The 22,831-nt window shown below is 51.4% G+C and overlaps 2 protein-coding genes across 7 annotated transcripts in view; one reads left to right on the forward strand and one right to left on the reverse strand.

The window, feature by feature from the left end:
• Nucleotides 1–22,831, forward strand: part of LOC132910065 (5'-AMP-activated protein kinase subunit beta-1) — a 259,654-nt gene that overhangs the window by 190,916 nt on the left and 45,907 nt on the right. The window lies entirely within an intron of this gene.
• Nucleotides 1–22,831, reverse strand: part of LOC132910044 (dachshund homolog 2) — a 143,884-nt gene that overhangs the window by 84,276 nt on the left and 36,777 nt on the right. For 5 of the 6 annotated variants that reach the window (XM_060965467.1, XM_060965466.1, XM_060965464.1 and 2 more), the window contains exon 2: nucleotides 3,348–3,496. In XM_060965467.1, coding sequence (XP_060821450.1) covers nucleotides 3,348–3,496 — 149 coding nt within the window. The remainder of the gene's footprint in view (nucleotides 1–3,347; nucleotides 3,497–22,831) is intronic. The other variant, XM_060965463.1, reaches the window with a different exon arrangement.

Here is a 22,831-nt window from a genome sequence, read left to right on the forward strand (position 1 = left end):
GACCATTTGTATCTTTAGAGCCAAATCGTTGCCCCGCGAGAACCTCTGATCAGGCGACGCTAGCCATCGTCCGCCTTTCCGCCAGAGATTCCCTTACTCCGACTCGTTAATTACTTTGCGCCGATACGCGATCCGACTCGGTATTTCGACCGCAAATTCGTGGCTTTCCGAGACTAGCCTTCGACTGGGTTCGATTTTCAGAGTGTGAAAATCGTCGCTGCGAAAGGAGGCCTGCGAACGGAATGGAACGGAATAGAACGGTCGATGGCGCGATATCGAAGCGACGTCGACCCCCTATTAACCGGGTTTTATTGGTACACGAGCCAGCCGCGTTGGCTGACCTACGACCGGCAACAGTTAATCAATGCTTTTATGAGCATTCGCTCGCCAGTACAGCGTCGTTGCAGCCGCGACCGGCCGAACCACCCCAGCCACCCACTCGGCGTCGCCCCTCTCTTGTATCCGCCCGGACACCCACCGCTCTTCCTCTCTGTTCGCCCTTGCCTCCACCGATTCGCACCCATTCGCGACTCGTCTGCTCGCGGTGTTTCGCCACCGACTATCGACGATTCACCGTTTCCAAGTGCCACCGATATATTCCCGCTCTGGAATCGGTCGGTCCGCGCAACGCCGATTCCGTGCCGGTCGTTCGCACACACGCAACCAGAATCACTCAGGGTCTCTCGAGGTGGAAGAAGGGAAATTCACGTTCGCCGCGTAAACGCGGATGCTTGGATAATTTACTTAGTTTGCGCATTAATATACGATTCGCCGTGCATTAGGTCATATAATATAAATAGCGGCCGGCCAATTTGATTAATGCTATTTCGGTAATCGATGCATTAAATAATTACCGAGGGCAGAAACGCACACGAACGGCTCGACGTTAGCCGATAGTCATTAGTTTATTACGCAGCCTAGCCTAATAGTTCCAGCTCCGGGAATAGTTTCATCGAAAAACGATCGTGGCAAATGGAGAGAGCGAGCTACCGTAAGCCGCGAATCCGGCCAGAAGGCGCGAGCTACGCGGCTTCCCATCCATCCGAAGGGAGAAAGAGAGGCTCTCTCCTGCACACGCGGCGCGCACACGTCGTTAACCTAAGCCAAGCAACCCCCGCTCGCGTTACCGCTTTGCTCTCTTTCGCTTCCCACCTCTCTCTCTCTCTCTCTCTCTCTCTCTGCATCTCGAACTACTCGCTTCCTACCCTGCTCTCCCCTTCCGGCTATTTATTTTTCTCATGGGTTTTAATTTTGTAGAGACAACATAGATGCGTATCGGCCGTCCTGGCTGTACCGAGCGTTGGGTGCACGTATACACGGCCATTGTGCCGGCCATTGTGCCCGCTACGTCCCGAATGGATGTTACGCCGCCGCTATCGGGATCGGATCTCGCTCGTTGAGTTTATTAATTGCGTTATGGCAAGTGGCGCTCGCCTACCGGTCCAAATTGAAAAAAATCCGCTGTACGCGAGCCACGCCGCTCTCCCGGTACGTGTTGCTTTCGTCTCGCACTCTCTCTTCCTACGTCCTTCTCCATACTCTTTGCTTCCACCTTTTTTTACCCTCTCTTCTCGTCTCTTTGTTTTTTCAGCTTTACTCGCGACCTTCGTTGTTCCCGATGAGCCGAAGGAGCGCCGATACCGTAGAAGCCCGTCGCGCTGGATTCTCGCTCCTCTCGCGGTAAATTGATATCATAAGGAATGGTTCGCGAAAGATAATCCTCGGCTCAAAAGTCGCACGAACGCGTGCTTCTGGGTGTGCGATCGCGTCTCCGATAACTTTCCATTTATTCGACGATTAAACGCGTACACTTTGTAACTTTTACTATACCATGTAAATGTATCTACGTTCCTGGGCGCTTTTTATCCGCGTTTCTACAAGGGAAAAAAACGAACCGTGGTTGATTGGAACATTCAGGAATGAAAGGATCCAAGTTCCTTGAACGGCAGAAAAACTACATAACTTTTTACAGCACGCGGAGATTAAAGACTCGCGACGAATACGCGGCACACGGATGTTTACGATTCCCATTTTACGAGGCTGCCGTGTAACAAGCGAATCGTCCGGCGTTGTGTTGGTCCGAAGCGGGGGCCGCATCCTTGGTACGAGCGCGGCGACAAAGTTAAAAGGAAACGGGTCGCGGTAGCCGCGGCGATCAATCGTACCCAGAAAGGGGATCCAATCGTAAAACAATTATACAATTACCGCGGGCTCGTAATTAATTGCTCGCCGTTTCAACGTTTACCCCGGCTGCGATCGTACAGTTCTGCAACTACGTTCGTGCTTGCGCTCGTCCGCGTGGCATTAATTCATTAACGTTGCACCGTCAAACGTATTTGCCCGTAAAATTGAACGGCCGGCGTATTCGCGATTATTTGCTTAACCAATTTCCGAACGGCGATCGTCGACGCGGTTCGACGCGATTTTACGATCCGACTTTGCCTAGAGTTTACCGCTTTCGAAGACCGAATAACCGCTCTTGCGAAACGCCACGATAATTTAGGAACGTTAATTAGCGTCATGCGCTACAGCCTTTTGCTATTATCATGGAAAAGGCAGAGGACAAGGATCGAGCGGAGAGGTGATGCATCTAAGCAATAAGAAGATTTAGGGACGGCGAGGAGAAGCCGTTGGAGGTACGAGTACATCGATGCAATATCGACATCGGCAACCGCCACCACAGGCCGCAACACGACGGTGCAGTTGCAGTTAATTTGCTCACTCCAAGTGTGTTTGATTCCCCTAATTAATTGATCGGTAGGGTCACCGTGGCCCGGCGCGTATACGGATGGCAGTAATCAAGTGCGTGCCCCTGGTACCAGGGCTACGTATCTACGCGATTCTACCGCTTTACCTACGGGTGGCTTGCCTATTCCGTGATTTCGTCCCTTTTTTTCGCGCTTTCGACGTTGATCGTTGCGACGATGTCATCCTCGATATGACTCTCGCACAATAATGAACTCGATTAATTCAACAATTCCCATTTTCCACATTGTAAAAGTTTCCTCTTCAATCATTTGCGGCGTTTCAACGCGTCTCGTTGTTCACGGTCGTTGAACAACGTTCGAATGGTCGACTAGCCAGCCGACAACATCGTGGCACAATGTTGTCGCTAAATCCGCGGCGTCTCCATAAAACGTAGCGTTATCGAGAGAAAGGACACGACACGCGGCGTGAAATACGAACGTCTCGAAGACCCCAGACACGGGACAGGCTTCGAATGGCTAAAAAGTCGTTCGCACGGTCGTAACCAGAATCGTAAGCAGCCGTCGAGCGGGCCTATCGATCGAGCGTCGGTGACGCTTACGAGCGGCTGTTTGAACAAAAGGAAGTGTAACGAGACTTACCCAAATGCCCGTTCTCGTAGTAATCGCCGTTGTCCATTCGGTGCTTCTTGAGAGAATGCTGGGGGTGGTGACCGGTCGCGGCGGCCAGGTGGCTGGCTGCGAGACTCAGACCGACGGAAGCTCTCTTCGGTGGTCTTCCTGGCCTGGAGCTGTACAGTGGTAGAGAGTTACTGTGGTTAGAGACACCTGTCATCGAGGTAATGTCTTACCCCGATCGTCGAGCTTACGACTCTCGTCGTAAGTTGTTCAATTACGTCACGAGAAAAGACGTTTCCAGTATAATATATCCGATACTGGATCATGGATATGACGAATATTAATACGACAAATAACGCGAACGCTTTTTATGCGAGCAAAATGAGTGCGTCTTTTCTCGCTAAACGATGACTCTTCGGCCGGTCCCCCGGCTCCGATCTCGAGACTCATCGATCTCGAAGGAAGAGAGGAAACGCTCGAATGAAACTCGATGACCAAGCTCTGGTCGCTACAAGTGTCGATTAGACTGTATCTAGAACGCCGCTACGTTTCGAGAACTGGTTCTTGGCCGACTGCAGCCGAATGAAGTTCACCTTCTCGCGATCTGTGCGGGGCCGCGCGTGGTCGCGAGCGAGCGTGGCTACGAGTCACGAGATACCACCGGCTAATACGTAGTGACGTTTGCCGCGATAAATCTAGCAGAGGGGAAGATAAAGGCGCGCGAGAGGCGACGGAACGGGCCAAACAGCCTGCATTTGCGTAACTTATCGTGTCTCGAAGACTCGATTATTCTCCTTGGACGCGGTTTCAAAGAGGGGTCGCGGGAATATTCCGCACCTATATACACCGATTCTCGCCAACGATCGGAAAATCGGCGACGGTCGCAAAGGATAGAAGCGACTAGCCGCAAGCAGCGTGTCGCGAATTGCGCGCAAAAGTATCTGACGCGGAACGATCTCACAGGATGGTTCGGAGTAGATACCGCGGCTGGCAGAAACGTTCATTTTTCATAGGCGGCAGGCGCCGGAGAGGCGCTTCCATATACACACCAGCCACGGACACACGCCGCGCAAAGTGTACATACGCGTACACGCGTGATTCGAGCTTTTGCTTTCGCCGGGTCTGAGACTGAGACTACGACTCGTTGTTACCGTGGCAGGATCCTTTCCTCCGTTCCCGATATAGCGGCTATATTCTTCCAGTGGTACTCAACCGCGACTCCGGCCGACTTTGTTCCTACGGACGACTCGCGTCAGTTTCATTCCGGAATCCGTTTCAAATTTAACCGATAATCTTGCCGGGCCGACGGCACCCTTTGTAGGATGCAGCCATTGGCAGCGGAGCGTAAACGATTTCGTTCGACGAAAGCGTCGCGTCGTTGACAAGTGGAGGGCGGGTAGCAACGTGCCGACGAAAATGAAGCAAAGAGAAGGAACGAAAATTGAAGCACGGCGTAGGAGGAAGAGGACCAGTCCTCTCTGTATTTATACCCGGTGACAGAAACGCTACGAAAAGCTCGGCCGGGTTGAGAATCTCTGCTTGGTAAGCGAGCAATCTCATAGTAGTCAGGACAGATTTGTAAATCTAATTTTTCATCCCGTCTTTCTGCCTGCCCTCTCGCTTTACCTCTTCGCGTTGCCCACGGTCTTCCTCGTCCTCGTTCTGCGTTCGACTCTACACCCCCTCCTCTATCGCTCCTACGGGGTGCTTTTTCCGCTCTCTTCATCCAGAGGCACTCGATCTCTCGATCTTCGTTGTTCGTTTCCCTGGCGCCCTCCCACTCTCCGACTCGTCCTCTTTCGTTCTCCATTCTTCGTAGTTCGTTCTCGTTTATCGTGCTCTCTTCTTCTCGCCGTTTGGCCCCTCTCTGTCTCTCTGCCAGCTCTCACGCACGAGATCTCCAGACGATTCTCAGACGGCCGGTTTATACGGCGTTGATCTCTTAAACCGCTTAGCTTCGGGTTACACCGAAAACAAGAACGCACTCTCGAACGCTTAGGCCAGTATAATGCGTACTTGTTTGCGTACGAATCTACCGGCGAAATAAGAAAAACGTCGCGTCGAAATGAACGGGCTATCGTGTTCCATCCTTTCTTCGCGTAACGACTCTGATTTATCTGTAAAAGGTTCGATATACATGGCCAAAATTCGGCTGATTTAATAATCACGCAATTAATTAAATACGCCTTAATAAGAAGCCAGGTGTGACCGTACGATGAAAGTATCGGACATCGAAGAAACGGTTCGTCTGAAACAATCGACCGGATACCGAGGAAAGGTGTTTGCGAAACCGATGTTGCATGATTTCGCAGGGATAAGGTGATCGTGACCTATCGTTGGCCAAGAGATCGAGGAAGAAAAGGAGATCGATAGTAATCGGCCTTATTGCGACAACCACGGAGCCCCGTAGCTACTAGATTTCGTTTCGGCTCGGAGGAATTAATTCCCCTACCGGGATACGAAGCGCAGGATACCTTAACGCATTGATCACGCCTCTTGGCGCCAACTTTTTCCTGCGTGCGGTTGAAAAATCTAGATAAATATCGCTGACAGACTGTAAGCAAGCATTCAACTGCCTCACACGCGATAAAAACTACTGGAAACGTAGAAATTCCTCGAGATGCATAATCGTCGTAGCGATTGCGTCAAGAACCACTCTCCGGTTAATTTGAATTCGTGGAAATTCTAATCAACGGCCAGTAGAGTGGAACGGCTACTGTAAGATTATCGGTACTTGTCGGTAGATGAAATTGACGGAATCTATCTTTATCGTTGGGTGATTCGGCAGCTGAATAGGCACGTAAGCATCCTGAACAAGTAACGTGTCTGATTCTTAAGAGTTCTTATACGTATACTTTTAATGCACTGTATAGGTTACTGATCGAAAGAAATACACCTACGACTTACTTCGGGATCCTCCTCGATGGAACCTGCCAGATAATCGATCCAGATCGATCGATTAGATAGAAGTTACGTTCGCGTTGCGCTCGATTCGCGTCCGGTCGTGTATCGCGTGTGGGATTCGCGATGATCGCGCCAGGTGCTATGCTTTGATCCGATCATTCCCCGCCTTAATGATCGCTGCACCGCAGAAGCGGCTCCTTGTCCGACCATTCGGTGAAACGAGAAGCGAGAACGCACAGAAAAGAATCCGACAAGGCTGAAAAAGCACGGAGATATACAAAGAAAGCCAATCCCAATCCGCGAGGAACAGTTGCAACCCATTCTTACGTGATGGGCCGTTTAAGGATCGAACGACCTGGTCCCTTGGATCACCGAGGCAAAGCTAGACTCTCGCCTTTCGTGTTTCTCGATCTCGCCGATAAACGTGTGTTCGAAATTCGTTTCGCATTCGTTACAAACTTATCCATCTGGCGTCTCGCAAGAGAAAAAGGAAAGAACGAGAGAAAATTGCCGCGACTCGTCGAATCATCGACACGACTCTCGATCACTCGTAATGGTTGAAATTCGAGAGTACGTCATCCCTGGCGGCGATCACGATCGATCTTGGCGAGAAAGGAAAATAAGATGTGCGAGAAACGAGAGAGAATTACAAACAAGGAGGGAGGAGGAGGAGCAACAGCAGGAGCAGGCGGAGAGGCGAGGCCGGAATCGAGCGACTATAAATTGTCAATTTCGAAGTCAATTTGCCCGGGCTTACCAATCGGCTGCCGGTTAATTTCAAGGTGAATTGTGTCCAATATGGGTATATTATTAATGGCCCGGCGAGGGATAGGGTGCACTCTCGAGCAGAGGGTTGCAACCCCGTTTTCGCGTACTGGCCAAATCTATCGCTCGGGGCCGACGATCTGCTCTCTCGTATTCGGCATTCCGGGATTAAACGGTCTCTGATGTTGCGCTGCAGCCAGCAGTTGTCGACGCGTGTATACACGCGGTCGCATGTGGGTTAAGCTCGCGAGGATCGAGCCTCGACCGCGACCGGAACACGATTCCAGGCCAAACGGCCACCGGCTCTCGCTCCCTCCTCCTCCCTTCCACCCTTTTCCCCTCTCTCCTTCCTACCCCCTCTATACCCTTCCATTCTCGCCCCGGCTATTTCACTTCCGGATTTTCCTCGCGTTCGCTGTATCGTAGCGTGGAATTCGTAGGCCAGGTCGTTTCACCGATCTCAGCACCGCTCGACTCGACAAAGGAGCCACTGTTGCTTGTTAAACAACGCGCTATCTTTGAATTACGATGCTCGAGCGTTATCGCATCCTGCTACCGTTCTGCGCCGTTCAAACACTCTCCCCGAAAACGCGGGAACCTGAGGCCATAGCCGAGGAGAAACGAGAACGAACCGTGTAGCGGCTCGTACCATACTTTAAACGCGGCATTCTTTGCCGTGAGATCTTTTTACATGGTTTCTGTGTTCCACAGACAGCGCAGAACGTGCGCGTTGTGTACAGCGTTACGCACGTTTCTCCTATTGTCTTTCTGCGAACCACTAAAGGATGTCCCTAGATGAGCTCTCGTTACGCGGACGTGCGTTTAACTGATACCCGCAACATTTGCATCAATCGCCCCGCACGCTGCTTCGATATCAAGTACTTCCCCTACCGGACAATGCCTACTCGAAGAATTTTAAGTAACGCCGTTATAACGGGCTTAGGCCCGACACCGGATCGTGTGGGAAGATTTCATGGTCGAAACAAAATATATTACGTCTACGACTGTAACGAGGCTTTTACGATTGCTCGCACGAGTAGCATCAACGGCGTCGTTACACGCGCTAATTTGATCCAACGTCTGACGCATCCGTAGCCGATTTATATATGTGAACGTCGCCAAGCCAGCGGAATAATCCAGATTTCTTGTATGGTCGCGAGAGATTCTACATACTTGTAACACGGAACACCCTTCGGCAATTAAAAAAACTATAAACCGCTTAACGCGGCGCGGCTTGCAGCGAACGCGAAGTCGTAAAACGATATAACGAATAATACGAGCGTTCGTGGCTCGGCTTCTAATTGTCAGTTTCGCCTTTACGCGTTTCCCTGGTTTTCTGGCCATTGGCGACCGTAATCGTCCGACCGTTCCTCCTCTTTCTCCTGCGTCTCTCTCCCTCACGACGCACGTACGCACACATACACGAGTATACAAGCGCGGGCACACAAAACGTGATTCTCATCCCCCGAATCTTTTTCGAAAAGTTGCGAGCGTCGACGGGTGCGTCCCTCTCGTAAAGCGTCGTCGCGGGCAATTCCCGTCATAACAACGACTTCAATTTTCGTCAAAAGTCTTTCGACGTTATCGTCGACGTCGTCGACGCCCCTTCCCTCGATTTTCTCTTTTTTTTTTTTTTTCATCTCTGCTTCAAGATCGACCGGGTTCCTTCGATTTCTCGCTTTATAAACTCGATTGCCTGGTTGAAATCCGAGAACGGCGAATGGTATTTTCCAAATTATAAATTTTTACGAGGGCTCGTACGGGCGTCGAGTCGACACAGCCAGAGCCCGACGCGAGAGTTTCTCTCTTTCTCTCTATTATTTCCTTTCCACCGGACCGAACCCCGCGCTTCATTCTCCCTTCCTCCATAGATCGCGGCAATCCCGTCAGTCAGATTGGATTTGTCCGATTTCGCGCCCGGAGTGGAAAAGAACGTGCGAGGGTCTGGATGCGCGCGGTCGTTTCCCTCTCTCTTCACCGCACGTCCCCTCGCTCTCACACTCGCTCTCTGTATCTCACAACCACCCTAGATATTATTCCTTTTCACGCTCGTTCTCGTTCCTCGAGCGAGAAACAAAGCATCAGCCGGTTTAGTGCTTCCTTCCTCGGGCCGGGTCGAACGGGAGTAATACAGTCCATCGAGAAAGTTGCGTGAAATAGAGTAATAAGAATGTCAAAGCGCCGCCATGGATCATAACTTTGCACTGACGTTCGTTCCCCGGTATTCGTCGCGTTTTCCCGAGAACGGAATAGTAGGAGGAAATCGTAGGAACGCGGTGGCATCGAATACCGGTCGAGAAAGCGTACGAACCCGTTTGAAAAATGTTAGCAATTTGTAGGAAAGTAAGGGAAGAGAAAGGTGCCGTAGACAAACACGTATCGCGGTTGTTTCCTCCGAATCGACTTTCATCGAACGAACAACGCGGAAAAATTTCGAAAAGTTCTTCTCGCTGTGGCGCCCGAACAAATTTTCCGAGTAACAGCGCGTATCCCGCGATCTTTACGAGCGGCTATTAAGAGGCGGAGAGAGAGATAGGAGAAAGAAAAACTCCCCTCACGCGATGAGCCAGCATCGAGAGAGAGCATTTTCTAATAACCACGATGTAAAGTTGGGGTGCGTTACACACAAAAGAAATCTTTCTCTTCCGACCTGAGGGTGGGCTTCGGTAGACTTATCTTAGTAATATTGGATTAAAACTTATGCTTCTCTCGGTCGCAATACGTTATTTTTATTGCTCGCGGCTTTGCATAATATTCGTCTCGGGGCGGACCTCTCTGTTTCTCCCCCTTGTTCGCGATCATTCTCCTCGTTCCTCCTTCCGGCTCCCCCTTCACGCCCTGCCGACCCATCTTCCAGGCTAATTTTAATTTCGATGCCATGCCGCGTTGGGGAACATTACGATTTCAGCGTAGCTCGTTTATTTATGTTGCGAGGCTAGGTAGGCCGCTTATTAGCTTGCTAGTTCGTCGGAGGAGTCGCACCGGGGGTGCTAAGAAAATTACCGAAATCGTCGCGACACCTGACTCGCGCCAAGAGACTCAGACTTCCGGCAACTTTGTCCGACTGCTCGATGATTATCGCCTCATCGGATCGACGAACGGAAAGACAAAGGCGAGGAGAACTCGATCGTGCAGATGCGCGATTAATCCGAATACGAAGCGTGTAAGCGCGCGAGGCAGATGTCTCGAGGGCTCGTCCAGGATGGGCAATATTTTTTCCGAAGCTGTTCGCGCTTGGCTCGTGCGCCAGTTTCAATTTCAGGACCCTCGTAAAGGTACCGAGCGAGTTTATTACCGGTGGCATTCTGCTCTAACTCGAGCACGCGATACCAATCAAATACCAACTCGCGATCTTCTCGTTTTAGGAATTAGATAAATACGAATGAACGGCAGGCACGATTTTTAACGGGTTTCACCTGGAACGGATCTCGGTGGCACCGAAAGAAAGACGGTTTTCGCATGGCGTGACAAAGATCCTGCCGAGACGGTGCGACATTCCTTCACGCACGCGATACGTACTCGTTGTAATACCCGATAATACCTGTATTTGCGCGTGGCAGGCGAAACGCAGAGCACGCTCGATGTGCGTTACAGCCGCGTAATCCCGGCAATCTCGAGGACGTGGCCCAGTCTTCGGAACGAGTAATCCTGCCAATTTGGACCGCGGATTATCCAACAAGAAGAGGGAGAGAGGATTGTAACATTCTGAACGCGCTCGATCGCGAAACTTCAAGTCGACGACGTCCTCGCGAATTTCTTCCAACCAGAGACGGACGTCTCGACGTTGACGCGTTCGTCTCTATCTCCTATCTATCGTTTCTATCTCCTTTGGCAAAAGCTAGCAAAAGACGAGGAATCTTAACCGCTGCTCGGCTCGAATAAAATACGTCGACTCGTAAAGCGTCGGCGGTGTTCAATTTTTTGTCGATGAAGGCGAACAACAGGGCTCCGACTGTGTCCGAGAAAACGCCGAAAGCAGTGTCTCTCATTTTAATATTTCTACGATAAATCCGCACCCGGGCCCGTTTACGACTTACGACGGAATAAATAACAAAGCCGCCGTGCGTATCTCTCGCGAACAGTTTCTTTTACTCTCGGCTGTTCGGAGCGGCTAGTGCGGCTTTTACGAGCGCGCTGCAGTCCTAACGCGTCCGAACGAAACCATGTCCAGATCGAAATAATAAGCAGGACAGCAGCTCGCTCGGGATACCCCCGCGCGCGATACATAAACTCACGCCGACATACGACTCGAGGCTTCTCCCGTGAGAGTTTTGTCACGGTCACTCTTCTCGGGAATCACTTTGTTCGCGATCGTCTTGTCGAGCGGTTAAAAAAAGGAAAGGAAAAAGGAGCTTGCCGCATGCGCCGGATGTCGTTATGAACGATCGACAAAGTCGATCGTCGTGTCTTCTTATTTCTTCGTATCGAAACCGGGTCGAGAGACAAGCCCCGACGAAGAACGAGGAAACTTTGGACACACCGTTGTCGTTCCGCGACAAGGACTAATTAATAACGTAATTAAGCCGAGGCCGTAACTCAACGCGAACGCGGCGCGGTGGCCCAGCCGCGGCAAGAATAATTAGGGAATTATTTTGTTTCCAAGAGGATCTGGAGATCCCATCGAACCGACGCTGCGACGAGGGTTATTCGCCGAGGACAGACCCCGTCGCACCGCGCCGCACGGTTAAATTATAATTAAATATCAAACGTTTGCAATTACTGGGTTGCACCTGCCGCGCCCGTTTCCGCCCTGAACGCCGTGCCGGTCAACGAATTTCGGCCTACGTAAACCGGTTCAGCCCCGTTCCTATAGATCCGTGTTCACAACTCGCCACCGAAACCGAATTACCAAGCTATGCACGTGCCTCGTCTTACTCGGGTATCCTTTGATTCGCGAGATTCCCTAATTATCGAGTAGTACAGTAGGGTACTCGGGTCAGACAGCCGCGAGCAGCGGCAAGTAAGTACGCGCGTGCATCGGGCGCATCGTGTCGAGGGCATCGTGTGCGTGAGGGTGTGCGGCCTCGGGCCTCTATCGAAGGAGCCGCAGAACGCGGACGACCAAGAGAGAGGACTGAGAGAGCGCGTGGACGTTGTCGGTTTGCGGTTGACCCGTGCCATGCCGCACTCCGATACCTCTGCGGTCGCGGCCACGCCGGCACACCCGGGCTACCACATCGCCAATAACGATGTCGACGCGACCTCTAAGAATCCGTCGTTTTCTTCTTCCCTTCTTCCTCCAATCCTCTATGAACTGATCGAACAAGGATCCTTAGAATTCACGGTATAGTCGGACGGTTTCTGAAAAGATCGCAACGATCGACTAGTTTCGTCGCGAAGCGACAACGAAACACAGGTCGAGATCGGGTTCAGTCGCGAGGACGCAGAGGCGTTCGATCGACGAAAGAATCGGACCGGTCGTCGCGCGCGAGATTCGTTCGCGGTTGATCGCGCGAGGAGCAGCGTTACGTCCGGCGCAGACCAAGCGGAAGAGAGGGTCGTTCAAAACGCGATCGCACGGAGGATTTTCGCGCCCTCTTATGGCACGCGATCGAACAGGATTAGCCGAACACTTCGTCATCGTTCGAGACGAGTCGTCGACACGATCGCCGTTCCACACGACGAAACACCGACTTGTACGCTTGTTCTTTTTCTTCGATCGCTCGGCAAGATTTCGCGCTATCTTCCATGTTCTCCCTTTGTTGATACCCTCGATCCATCTCTATTCCCTCGTCGTCGACGAAACCCCGGCTGACGGTCCTTGGAGCGTTTGTTTGTTTCCTTTCGTCGAGTGCTAGAGCAACGAGTCGGGTCGCATTTATCTTTGGCTCGCATCGAAACGCGCGTGTATCGCGAAACGGCACTCTCTCTAGTCCCGATGGGGTTAAGCGGTAACGTGGTTATTGCAGCCATCGATATCACGTTTCAAGTTTCGGATTCATCCCTCGTATTATTTCGAGTTCCGAAAGTGATCGTCGGTATAGAAACGGAGAGTAAATCGGGGGAGCCGGAATGAGTCGGCGGAGGCAGAGGGTCAGCGATGGGGCGGCAGTGAGCAAAAGAGACTCGCTTTATCTTAATACCAAAATCAAATCGGCTCTTGCATGGAATTAGAGATGGCATTACGAGCTATCAGCGCATATGCACCCTGCATCGCTGCAACCCCGACTCGGTCTGTTCCACGAACTACGCCACCGTTGTGGCACAATGCCGGGTCGAGGGGCGAGAACAATATACGTCGGGGGAAACAGGAGAACCCCGTGTACACCCAATGATATTACCGGGACCCTCTTTCCTGCCAAGAATCTCGTGGAATGCGTCGACGAACTACCGATAGCATTGCGCCTTGTTTTCTTCCAATACTCACTATCTATCTCGTCCGGTAAACCCTGTTGTTTTAACCGTCGTTCCTCAATTAGCACGGGGGCTGTACAGATACGACGGCGAATGAATAGAAATATCCATCACCCTCACTATCCAGTTTTCTCCCGCCACGACGAAACAGACGCCGATGGACATTCCTCTCCTACCACTGTTCCGACCAACTAGCACGACGAACGATTATACTCGGTCGCGTTATAAACGCTGGAAAAAACGGAAATTCGAATAGCCGAGAGGACCGGAGTGGCGCCCGGGGGAATCCTCTCGCGAGGACCTCGACGACGGCATCCCCCCGTCGACCTCCCGTCCGTTCCCTCTGTCTGCCCGCCTTCCTCTTTCCCTCCGACCTGTCCCCACCCCTCTCTACCTCTCTATCCCTCTTTCTCTTTGACCGTATATTTTTTACCCCCGTCTCGCCGCTCGCTTCCTTATAAACTAATTTCGTGTCGAGCGCCTCCCTGCTGTCGGCGCGTTCAGTGTCGAACAATTGAATTCTCTCTTTCCATTTACCTATCCGTTTGTATCAACATTTACATTTATATTTGAATAATGGGGAAAATAAAGAGGCTCGGCGTCGTCGTTTTCGCGTCCGACGATTCTGGGGCTCCTCGCTATTACATTTTTAAGCGTTCGTTTTCGAGCCCGCGGCACCAACCCATCCCCTGGCCAACGACAAACGAACAACCATGGGGTGAAGAGGGCTGAGAGAGAAAGAGAGAGAGAGAGAGAGAGAAAGGGAAAGCGAGGAACAGTCAACGACGCGGCCCTATTCTCTCGCGACACTCTGGGAATTCCGTGCGTGACGCTCGATGTTACGAACGCCTCGTATTAACATTTAGATAAAGCTTATGTTAATATTATTTCCCGCTTCCTCCTTCGGGTATCGGTCGAACTTGGTACCCCTTCCCACGTTCGTCGAGTAGCTCGCGACACACCCTTTTCCTGCTTCTTTCCACATTTTACGAGCCCCCGCGTTCCACCTCCGGCCACGTATCAGCTATCTAGACGCGAGCAAACTCGAACGCTGCAGGCCGTTCCTCCGGCACAGCGTCTCCAGCGTGCAATTTCGCTTAACGTCGTCGCGCGGGAGGACTTTCTTGATTTTCTCGAGAGAGAACCAAAGTTTCTTTCACGATACGATATACAAATATGTCACGTTACGAGCCTACTCTCGTTTTGCTTCTTGACTTCTTAACCCTTAGCGATCGAATTCTTTGAAAAATCCTCTTAAAAACTCACCCTTTTAGAACGTTGTTCTATAATCGCTTCCTTCGATCAGAGGAAGCGAAAGGAACGTCTGAATCGTTGTAAAAATGGATTCTCGCGAAGCTGGTCATCGCGAGGCGTTAGCAGGCTGTTGGTCCAGGTCGTGGGTCGCCCTTTATGGTCGAGGCGTGTCACTGGCTCTCGCGGCGGCATTACGCGCGAGCGTTAACCGATGATTTAACGGCGCGTGGTGTACGCGCGGATCCCGGCGTCGCGTCGTTGCCCCGCCGCTACGACTTAACGCGCTTAAACGCGCACACGTTACGTTGGAAAATTGACAAGCGAGGTTGAACGTCCGTGTTGACCAGCAGTCCGTCCCTTACGGATTGGCGTCGCGTGGGTCGACGATAAAGGGCGTCTCACATAGTTACATGAATTATAGTCTCGATATTCTTGATGACAAATTTTTCCCCTATCCGTTAAATCGACTTAAGCAATGTTCGCGGAAAATTAAAACAAAATTACCCTAACACGATCCATGCACGTTGATTATATTTAATTTTAAGAAACTATAGGGATAGCAACGGTCAGTTAACGAAGCAAAATCGGCGCTCGCTTAGCATAGCACTCTTGTATCCAGCAGAAAGTATTCGCTAGTTAAGGGACCGGCATTCTTTCGTGGCACGAGCTTCTTCGTCCATCGGTCTGATTGCTGTCGAGACAAAAGGCAACCGTGTCCAGTGTCCGGTGACAACGACATTCGCCGCACGAAAGATCGATAGCTATTACGCAACGATTTCGAGACTGCTTCGAACAAATTTATTACGGAGCCGGAGGGAGAGAAGTGTGGTATTCTCCGGGGAACGTGTCCATCGATCGACGTAGCGCACAGGCTACGAAACTAATCGAGACAACGCTCCGTATATACATGTATACGGACGACGATTTTTCCTGGAGGAAGCACTCGTGCCACGATAGGACAACCATAGGATCCATTTCGTCGAAATCGCGTGGAACGTTGGCACGCAGGGACACGGGGAAACACCGAAGAGAAGAAAGACACCGCGTGCTAGCAACGCAGCCACGACGCAGGGTCGTTCGTTTACGAGGTAGCATATTTCTGGTAGTGTTCTGTTGTCGGTGGGCCACCCACCACGATCGGAGCAGTCAAAATAGCAACCGAAATCACAACGGCCGATTGTCCGTGCTCGGCTCGAGTTATGAAGCAGTAAACTCCGTCTCTTTCCGTTCCACTCTACTTGTCTTCGATTCTCTACCGTTTGTCCCTCGTACACGAGCAATCCGAGACCCGGCTTTCGTCTTATGAAATAATTTCGATGATTGGATGCGAGGGACGCGCTTTACTTTCGCGTCCAATCGACCGTTCCTAGCCTATCTATCTATTTCTCCCGCCGGACGTTCTCCCGTTCCTCTGTTAGTTATGTATCGTTTCAACTTTTCGAACTCGCGATGCACTCAACGATATCGAGTCTGCCCGCTTGTTAAATTCGATGTTCATTACAAAATCAAACGATCGTACGGAAGCATCGAAACGTGGAATTCGAGAAAGCCACTTGCCGTGCAATCGCGTGACTGACAAACGTTTGCCGGTCTCCGTGTGGTGGTGGAGGACGAGAACCATGCGTTCTCGAAACGTCGCCTTCCGACTGAGAACACCGTCGAATCCAATCCGATACATACCTGCAACAGAAAAACGAGAACGATGGTTAAGCATGTGACGTAAGATAGTTTATGAAGCGATATTATAGTTATCAGTCGTCCGTAAGACTTACGATCGGAAATGGAATGGAAAAGAAGGCCCGACCGGTCGTCATCGTCGTTGTCGTGGTCGAGCGCAAAAGGGAGCAGCACGCGCGAGGATAGCTCGGAAGAAAAGAAACAATGGGACGAGGGAAGAAGAAAGGGCGTTGATTTGTGGAACAGGTTCTTCTAATTCCAACTCTTCCTCGCCTCTCAGCTCGAGAAGCGCGCGATGGTAGCGTGGTTGGATCGATAAATCAGGATAGCATTAGGCGCCACTTCGTATTGGACCCGCGATCTCTTTTCTGCCGCCTCCCCCCTGGGCCCTCCTTCTTCACCAAGGTGAAGCGAGTGCGTGCGTGTATGTGTGTACGTCTTGCGAGTCTCGGGGATTTATACGGGCAATATCGAGTCGGGATTAGCACGATCGGACGGACTCAAGTCATGCTCGCGGTCGATACCACGTGGCTATTAGTGTCAAAATAAAAATGTGGCCGCAATATATGGCGAGAACCGTAAGCCCTCTCTTATTGCCACGGCTGCGATGATAGAGAGACTCGGCCGCGTATTCCGTGCTCGCACACGAACCAGCATGTAGGAAAAAACGTGGAAAAACGAAGCGAGGGGAAGAGGCGAAAAACTGGTCCCCCGCTTCTTTCGTTTCGCTCTGTCGTTTTTCATCGAACGAAAGATCGATCGTTCGCGTATATCTTTCTAAAACTTTTATGCATCTGGTAATCGAGATTTCTTGCGAATCGCAATCGTGACGTCGATTTTGTCGATAGTTGAATCGTGATAGCCGGCGCGCAACGGAAACGCGTGTGAAGAAAAACGACAAAAAAGAGGGAAATAGTCCAACCAGCCTAGCCAAGTCACCCCATCGTTTTCCTCCTAAATAAAGTGACCATGGATCAGGGGTGGCCGGTGCCTGGACCGAAAGACCCCGAGCGGCAATAAAACGCCCTTCGTCTCGTCGAGCTGTCGGAGAGGCCGCGAGAACCAGGGTCATAAAACTTAGAAACAATTGTCTTTTATCGTTTTGTTGTTATTTAATTTTCTCCCGGATTGGGCAGCGTGGACCAATCGAGGCGACGAGCGTCGACACCTCGGTCCGAGCTACTAAATAATTTACGATCCTATCTCGCCTTCTCTTTTCCTCCCCCACGTCCAGCTTCGTCCACGCCGCGTCATCGTTTCGTGCCACGTTTCCACGAATTCGAAGAAATCCACTCGCGCGTCTACTGCCTTTCCACGATTAACCGTGATCGTAGCACGGTTGATCAACGTTAACGCGACGAATTCCCCGAGATCGACGCTGATCTCGAAGACAAAAGCGTACCAGCGCTTAGCAAAACAAATCGTTTGAAGTGTCTGCCCTGTTACAGAATGTCCGAGCGGTACGAGCTCTATTTTTATATCCGTTCGTACAGGAAGTTGGCCCCGTAGGATGGGGGAGTCCCGTGTACACGAGGCCCCCAATGAAAATAATTATTAGCGTTAAGTGGACGTCGTTAACAGAGAGGAGACGGTTAGCCGTCGGTGACAGACGTTAGAGTGGTTAGGTCGAATCACACGAGCAACCAGCTTCGATGCGTGAATCTGCGCTCTGCTCCGGCAGAGGATGCGGATCCATTGGCTGGACAACTAGATTTCATTGCGTAATGCTACCTAGCGAACCCGCGCGCGCCTCGTTCCCAATCACCTCGACGTCCTCGTTCGAGTTGCTCGTCCCGAGGACAATGCTTAGTCCGATCGATCAGTTCCTCTCCTGCCCATCGCGCAAATTGTCGTTCCTCGTGATGTACCTGACCGTCTTTCGCCTTTCGTGCGTACTGTAAAATTTCTAATTTTAGCGGATATAGAAGGCCAACAGCAAAGTATTTGGGCGACGTTAAACGACCCGGACCGTGTTGATCACGTTTGAGATCGCTCGAGCCCATCGCTACCAAACAGCCGTAATAAATAAATTCCGTAGGGTGGCGAACGAACGAACGAACATTATGTAGAACATATAAATAAACGGTTTATACTCGGGGTCTGGGCGATCCTTCCTCTCCTCGATTCCGCTCTTCGCTCGCCTAGCTATATTTGAGTTATGAATCGTAAAAGCTAGATCGGCAATCGAGCCGGACTCACTTCAGGGAAGGTTAAAAGCCACGGTGTTAACTCGCTCTCCGGAGGATAGTATTGACACTGTGCTCTCTGCCTGCTACTCGTATGTATATACCTCGGATCCGACCACTCGAGTCGAGCAGGGGAATCGTGGCTTCTCGAGAACTACCGCTTCCTCGAGGAACAGCGGTCGCAAGGACGAGCATAGAAGAGGATGTTCTTCTTCCATTTTTTCCCGTGCGTTTCCAGAATCCAGGTCCTTCACTCAATTTCCAGAATTACGTGAGTTCCTCTTCACGTGAACACCCCACCGTCGGTTATCTATGTTTTTTCTTTTCCTTTTTTTTTTTTTTTTTTTTTTGATGGCGTTCCTGGTGGTCCATTATGGTTCTGTTACGCTCCGCGGTTACTTCCACAATTACTACAATGTAATCAACGAACAAGTTTCATAACACGCGAGTATCTCGATCGTCGGAATCGAACGATTCCCTTATCGTGTCTCCCTGGAGAACCAGCCTTTCATCCGTTTCGCGAAGAAGTTTCGAGGAAACGGACACACCTGCCCCACCTACCTGTGTTAGCTGATATTCGTTCTCGAAAGGAATGGCACAAATCTGGTCCGGAAACACGGCAGGGTTGACACCTGCGCCTTGAGAACCAACTCGAGCCACGCGGAGGTCTATTTGAACGGAAACACAGTCGGGATATCGCACGGTGCTCCCACCATTGTGAGATGGCTTTGTAGTCTGGCACACTCACACGCGGTTAAATCGCACGCATACACTCAACAAGGATCCTCTCTTTCCCTCCGCTTTTCCCTCTGCCAGCCTTTATTTCTCTCTTTATTTTTATCCTGCTTCGCTTGTTATTTATTATTCGCGGCGATGGCTATGCAAACGAGTGGCGAGCAGAGACGCGCGGCGGGCCCCGTTGCTCCGTCTACCGGAAAAGCCATCGTGCCGCTTTTAAAAATGGAATATCGTTCGCCTTCTCACAAGCTCCCGATTCCAAATCGCGTTTCAGCTCGTACGGATCGATCTCGAGTGGCGGCCACGCCGTTTCAAAATAAGACGGCGTCTAATCATTCGATGAATTGTAAAGAAAAGAAGGGAGAAGTAAAAGTTATTTTCTATTTATGCCGCCTCGCAGTCGTAGAACCATTCCGAAACCGACCGCCGGTTCCCTTGGTATCTGCTTTTCGTCCTCGAAAGACAGCGCAACGAGAGGACTTCTGGTCGAAAGAGGTCGGCGCCACTCGAGCCCCTAGTCTGGAGACTCGAGGCTGTCACTCGTTCGAAAATGATGCAGGCCCTTCGCGATAAGAATATCCTTCACAGAGGGGCCAGGCTTTTCGGGGCCAGGGACGCGTTCACGCATAACTTGCGTTTGAATAACCTAGCTAGCGAGAGACAGAAGCTTCAAAGCGGAAAGCTATCAAGCCTCGCTCTCTTTGTTCCTCTCTCCGGCTACCGCGTATGAGAACGATTTCACGCGATACAGAAGCGCGAACTCTTTGTACGAAAAAAAAAACAAGATGCCATGGCTCAGCATTTTTCCACGGTAACAAATTCATCGCGGTGGTTATCTGGCCGGTGGGATCGGGGCGCCGCGCAATTCCGTATCATTCTTTCGACCGATGTAATTATCCTCGACACGCGGTACCGTACGTTGCATTCGTTATGCGCGTGCGTTCGCATATACGCGTCTACGAGGCTCGGCCAGCGGAACGCGTCGTTGCGCTCGGCCGCGGTGTATCGTAGCTCGAGCTGCGGCCTAACTCGACGAACCTACAACGCACACACACACTATCAACAAAGAAAGAGACAGCTCCCTGTCGCAAATATTTCCAAGTTTGTCCATCGTCCCCGTCCTATCTATCTCGTCACGGTCGGCAAAGCCGCCGCGACATGAGAACCGAATACGGAAAAGCCTGAACGAGAGTCCTCTTGGCAGCGTGTCGTTGTTACGCACAGGCCGGTACACGCGACAATGTACTCCGTTGTTTCCGCGTTGTAGCCTACCTACTCCGAAGAGTCTCCCTCTCGACAGAAGCTCGAGTGTTTCTGGCGTGTAGCATGGCCCCGGGAGACTCGTACACCATCGTCACTCGCTCGCCGAGAGAATCGCCGAGAGACTTGCGGCCGGACTAAGCAAGATTTCGAAAGCTCGCTCTCTCATTGCTAGCTTGTTCACCGATCGATACCAACTAGACGGCTATACGCCTGACTCGACTCGTCGCTCGTCCACCGGCAACAAGCGTAGGAGATGGTGTGCGGGCGCGAGATACAGGAGATAAGAGAAAGAAGAGTAGGTGTATTAACGCGATCGAGCTCGTAACGCTGGAATTACAGACAGGCAATCGAAGCGACGTAAAGCCGCGATGGACGTTCGCACGGCGATACGCGCGAGACTCGACAACCGTTCCTATATACCCATGCCACTCGTGTCCCGGGAGTATTACGCGAAATGAAGCCGGGAAGATGGTCCGCCGCTAGCCTCGCTACGATACGATCCTCATCTCGACGGAGGAAAGAGCTTCGAAGATCCTCGCGGAAGGACTTAATCAACGGTCCGAGTGTTTATGATTTTTGTTATTGGTGTCGTATCTCGGGGTAGCTTTGCCGGATTTCGCGCACCCTTCGTCTTCACTCACCCTACCATGGGTGTCTGCTCGTTTCTCCCTTTCTCAATCTCCTCGCGTCCTTTTTCCACCATCGCGCTATACCTATATTCGCACCGTTTCTGCCATCGAATCACCGACCACTTGGCGTAACTGCCCGGCTTGGATAAAGCTTGAAATTTAGGGCGAGTTGGAATTTACTCCGAGAAACGAAGCTGTGTACGCGAAGCTTCGATCGTTCGAAGGACGGCCGAGGACCGCGTAAAACCATTCGCTCGTGTACACTAGAGCGATTCCGAGGTTTTGACCGCAAAACCGCTGTCGTTGATCGAGTCTCTTCTTCGTTGAACTGCACGAATTCCATTCGCGAGAAGCTTCCTCGAACGTTGCACCGCGGCCAGGTTGGATAGGAACAAGAGACGAAGACGGGAAATCGAGAGGAAAGAATGGAACGAATCGAGCCAGCGCGAGGAGAAGGCAGAGAGTCGATCGAAGCTCGTCGAGCGTGCAATCACGCGGATGGCTCGGCAAACATCTCCGCGTCCCTTCTCGGCCGCGTTTTTATTTTCTCTCCATCGAGAGAAAGGGGGAGGGCGAGAGAGGGTGAGAGAGGGAGAGAGAAGCCCCTGTGGCGATCGGTCAGCCGCTCACACGGCTGTTACATATGTTGTCCATTTCGTGTTCAAACAGTGTGGAAACCGGCGGGAACGAGGAAACGTTTACCGCAGAAACGGCCTCGACGATTCCGGTTCGCAACGCCGCACTTTCTTCCTTCATCGTTCTCGCTCTTAGTCGCGCGCTCCATGTATCAATCGAACGTTAAGTATACGTGACTAAGATTCTGATTGGAACGATGCCCAAAATAGACGAAAAGCAGAAACTGCAGCTATTCCCGATCGACTCGTTCGTTTCCACTAAACCGATATTGATCTCGTAGCCAAAGCTTGTGCAGACGTCCCCTGGACGCACGGAAACCTTGGAACCGAGTTTAACCTGCGAGCAACCGCGTGACTGGAGCATAGCTACGGCTGGACGTCGGCGAGGTGAGAGAGTAAAGGAGAACGCGGTACGGCGCGAAGTCAGATAGCCGCGAGGCGAGCAGAATCGCGCGGGCTCAGGTGCGTGCATGCGTGCGTGCCTGCCGTCAGCGGTGCCTCTTGAACTCGTGTCAAGCCACTCCAATCGGAGAATATCGTAATCTCCGGACTGTACACGTTCGCGGGCCCCCTTACGTAATTCACATGTCTGGCGAGAGCGTGCTCGCGTGTACGAGAACCAAGGCTCGACTATAAGAGTTACACAGGGGCAAGCTGAGGATCGGCCGACTCACACGGAGGGGAAAGGGAACCGAGACTGCCCTTCGACCTCGCGGACGCCGCCGCATATACAAGGGTAATTCCTACGAAAGTATGATTAATCGACCGTGCTTGCCTCTCGTTTTCACGGGCTTCTCTACCCCTCTTCTCTTCTAGTACGCCAGACTCGTCACTCTTTTCGTTCAGACGAATAAATTGGCCCTTCGATATCCGTCCGATGTATTTCGAGATAATTTGTCGGAATTGACGCGTTCGATATATCAACGAAATTATATCTTCGCGATGAGTAACGAGCAGTTTTCGAAATCTTCTGGCGCAGGTTCCTCCGATTCTAACGTTGTTTATACACCGAGATTTCGATTAGCCTTACAGACGAGCAAAAAGCGAATAAATTCGAGGGATTCGTTGGAAAGCACAACGGAGCGTGTTCGAGCGGTTTCCTG

The sequence above is a fragment of the Bombus pascuorum genome, chromosome 8 (assembly GCF_905332965.1).
Source record: "Bombus pascuorum chromosome 8, iyBomPasc1.1, whole genome shotgun sequence".
NCBI classification, from domain to species: domain Eukaryota; kingdom Metazoa; phylum Arthropoda; class Insecta; order Hymenoptera; family Apidae; genus Bombus; species Bombus pascuorum.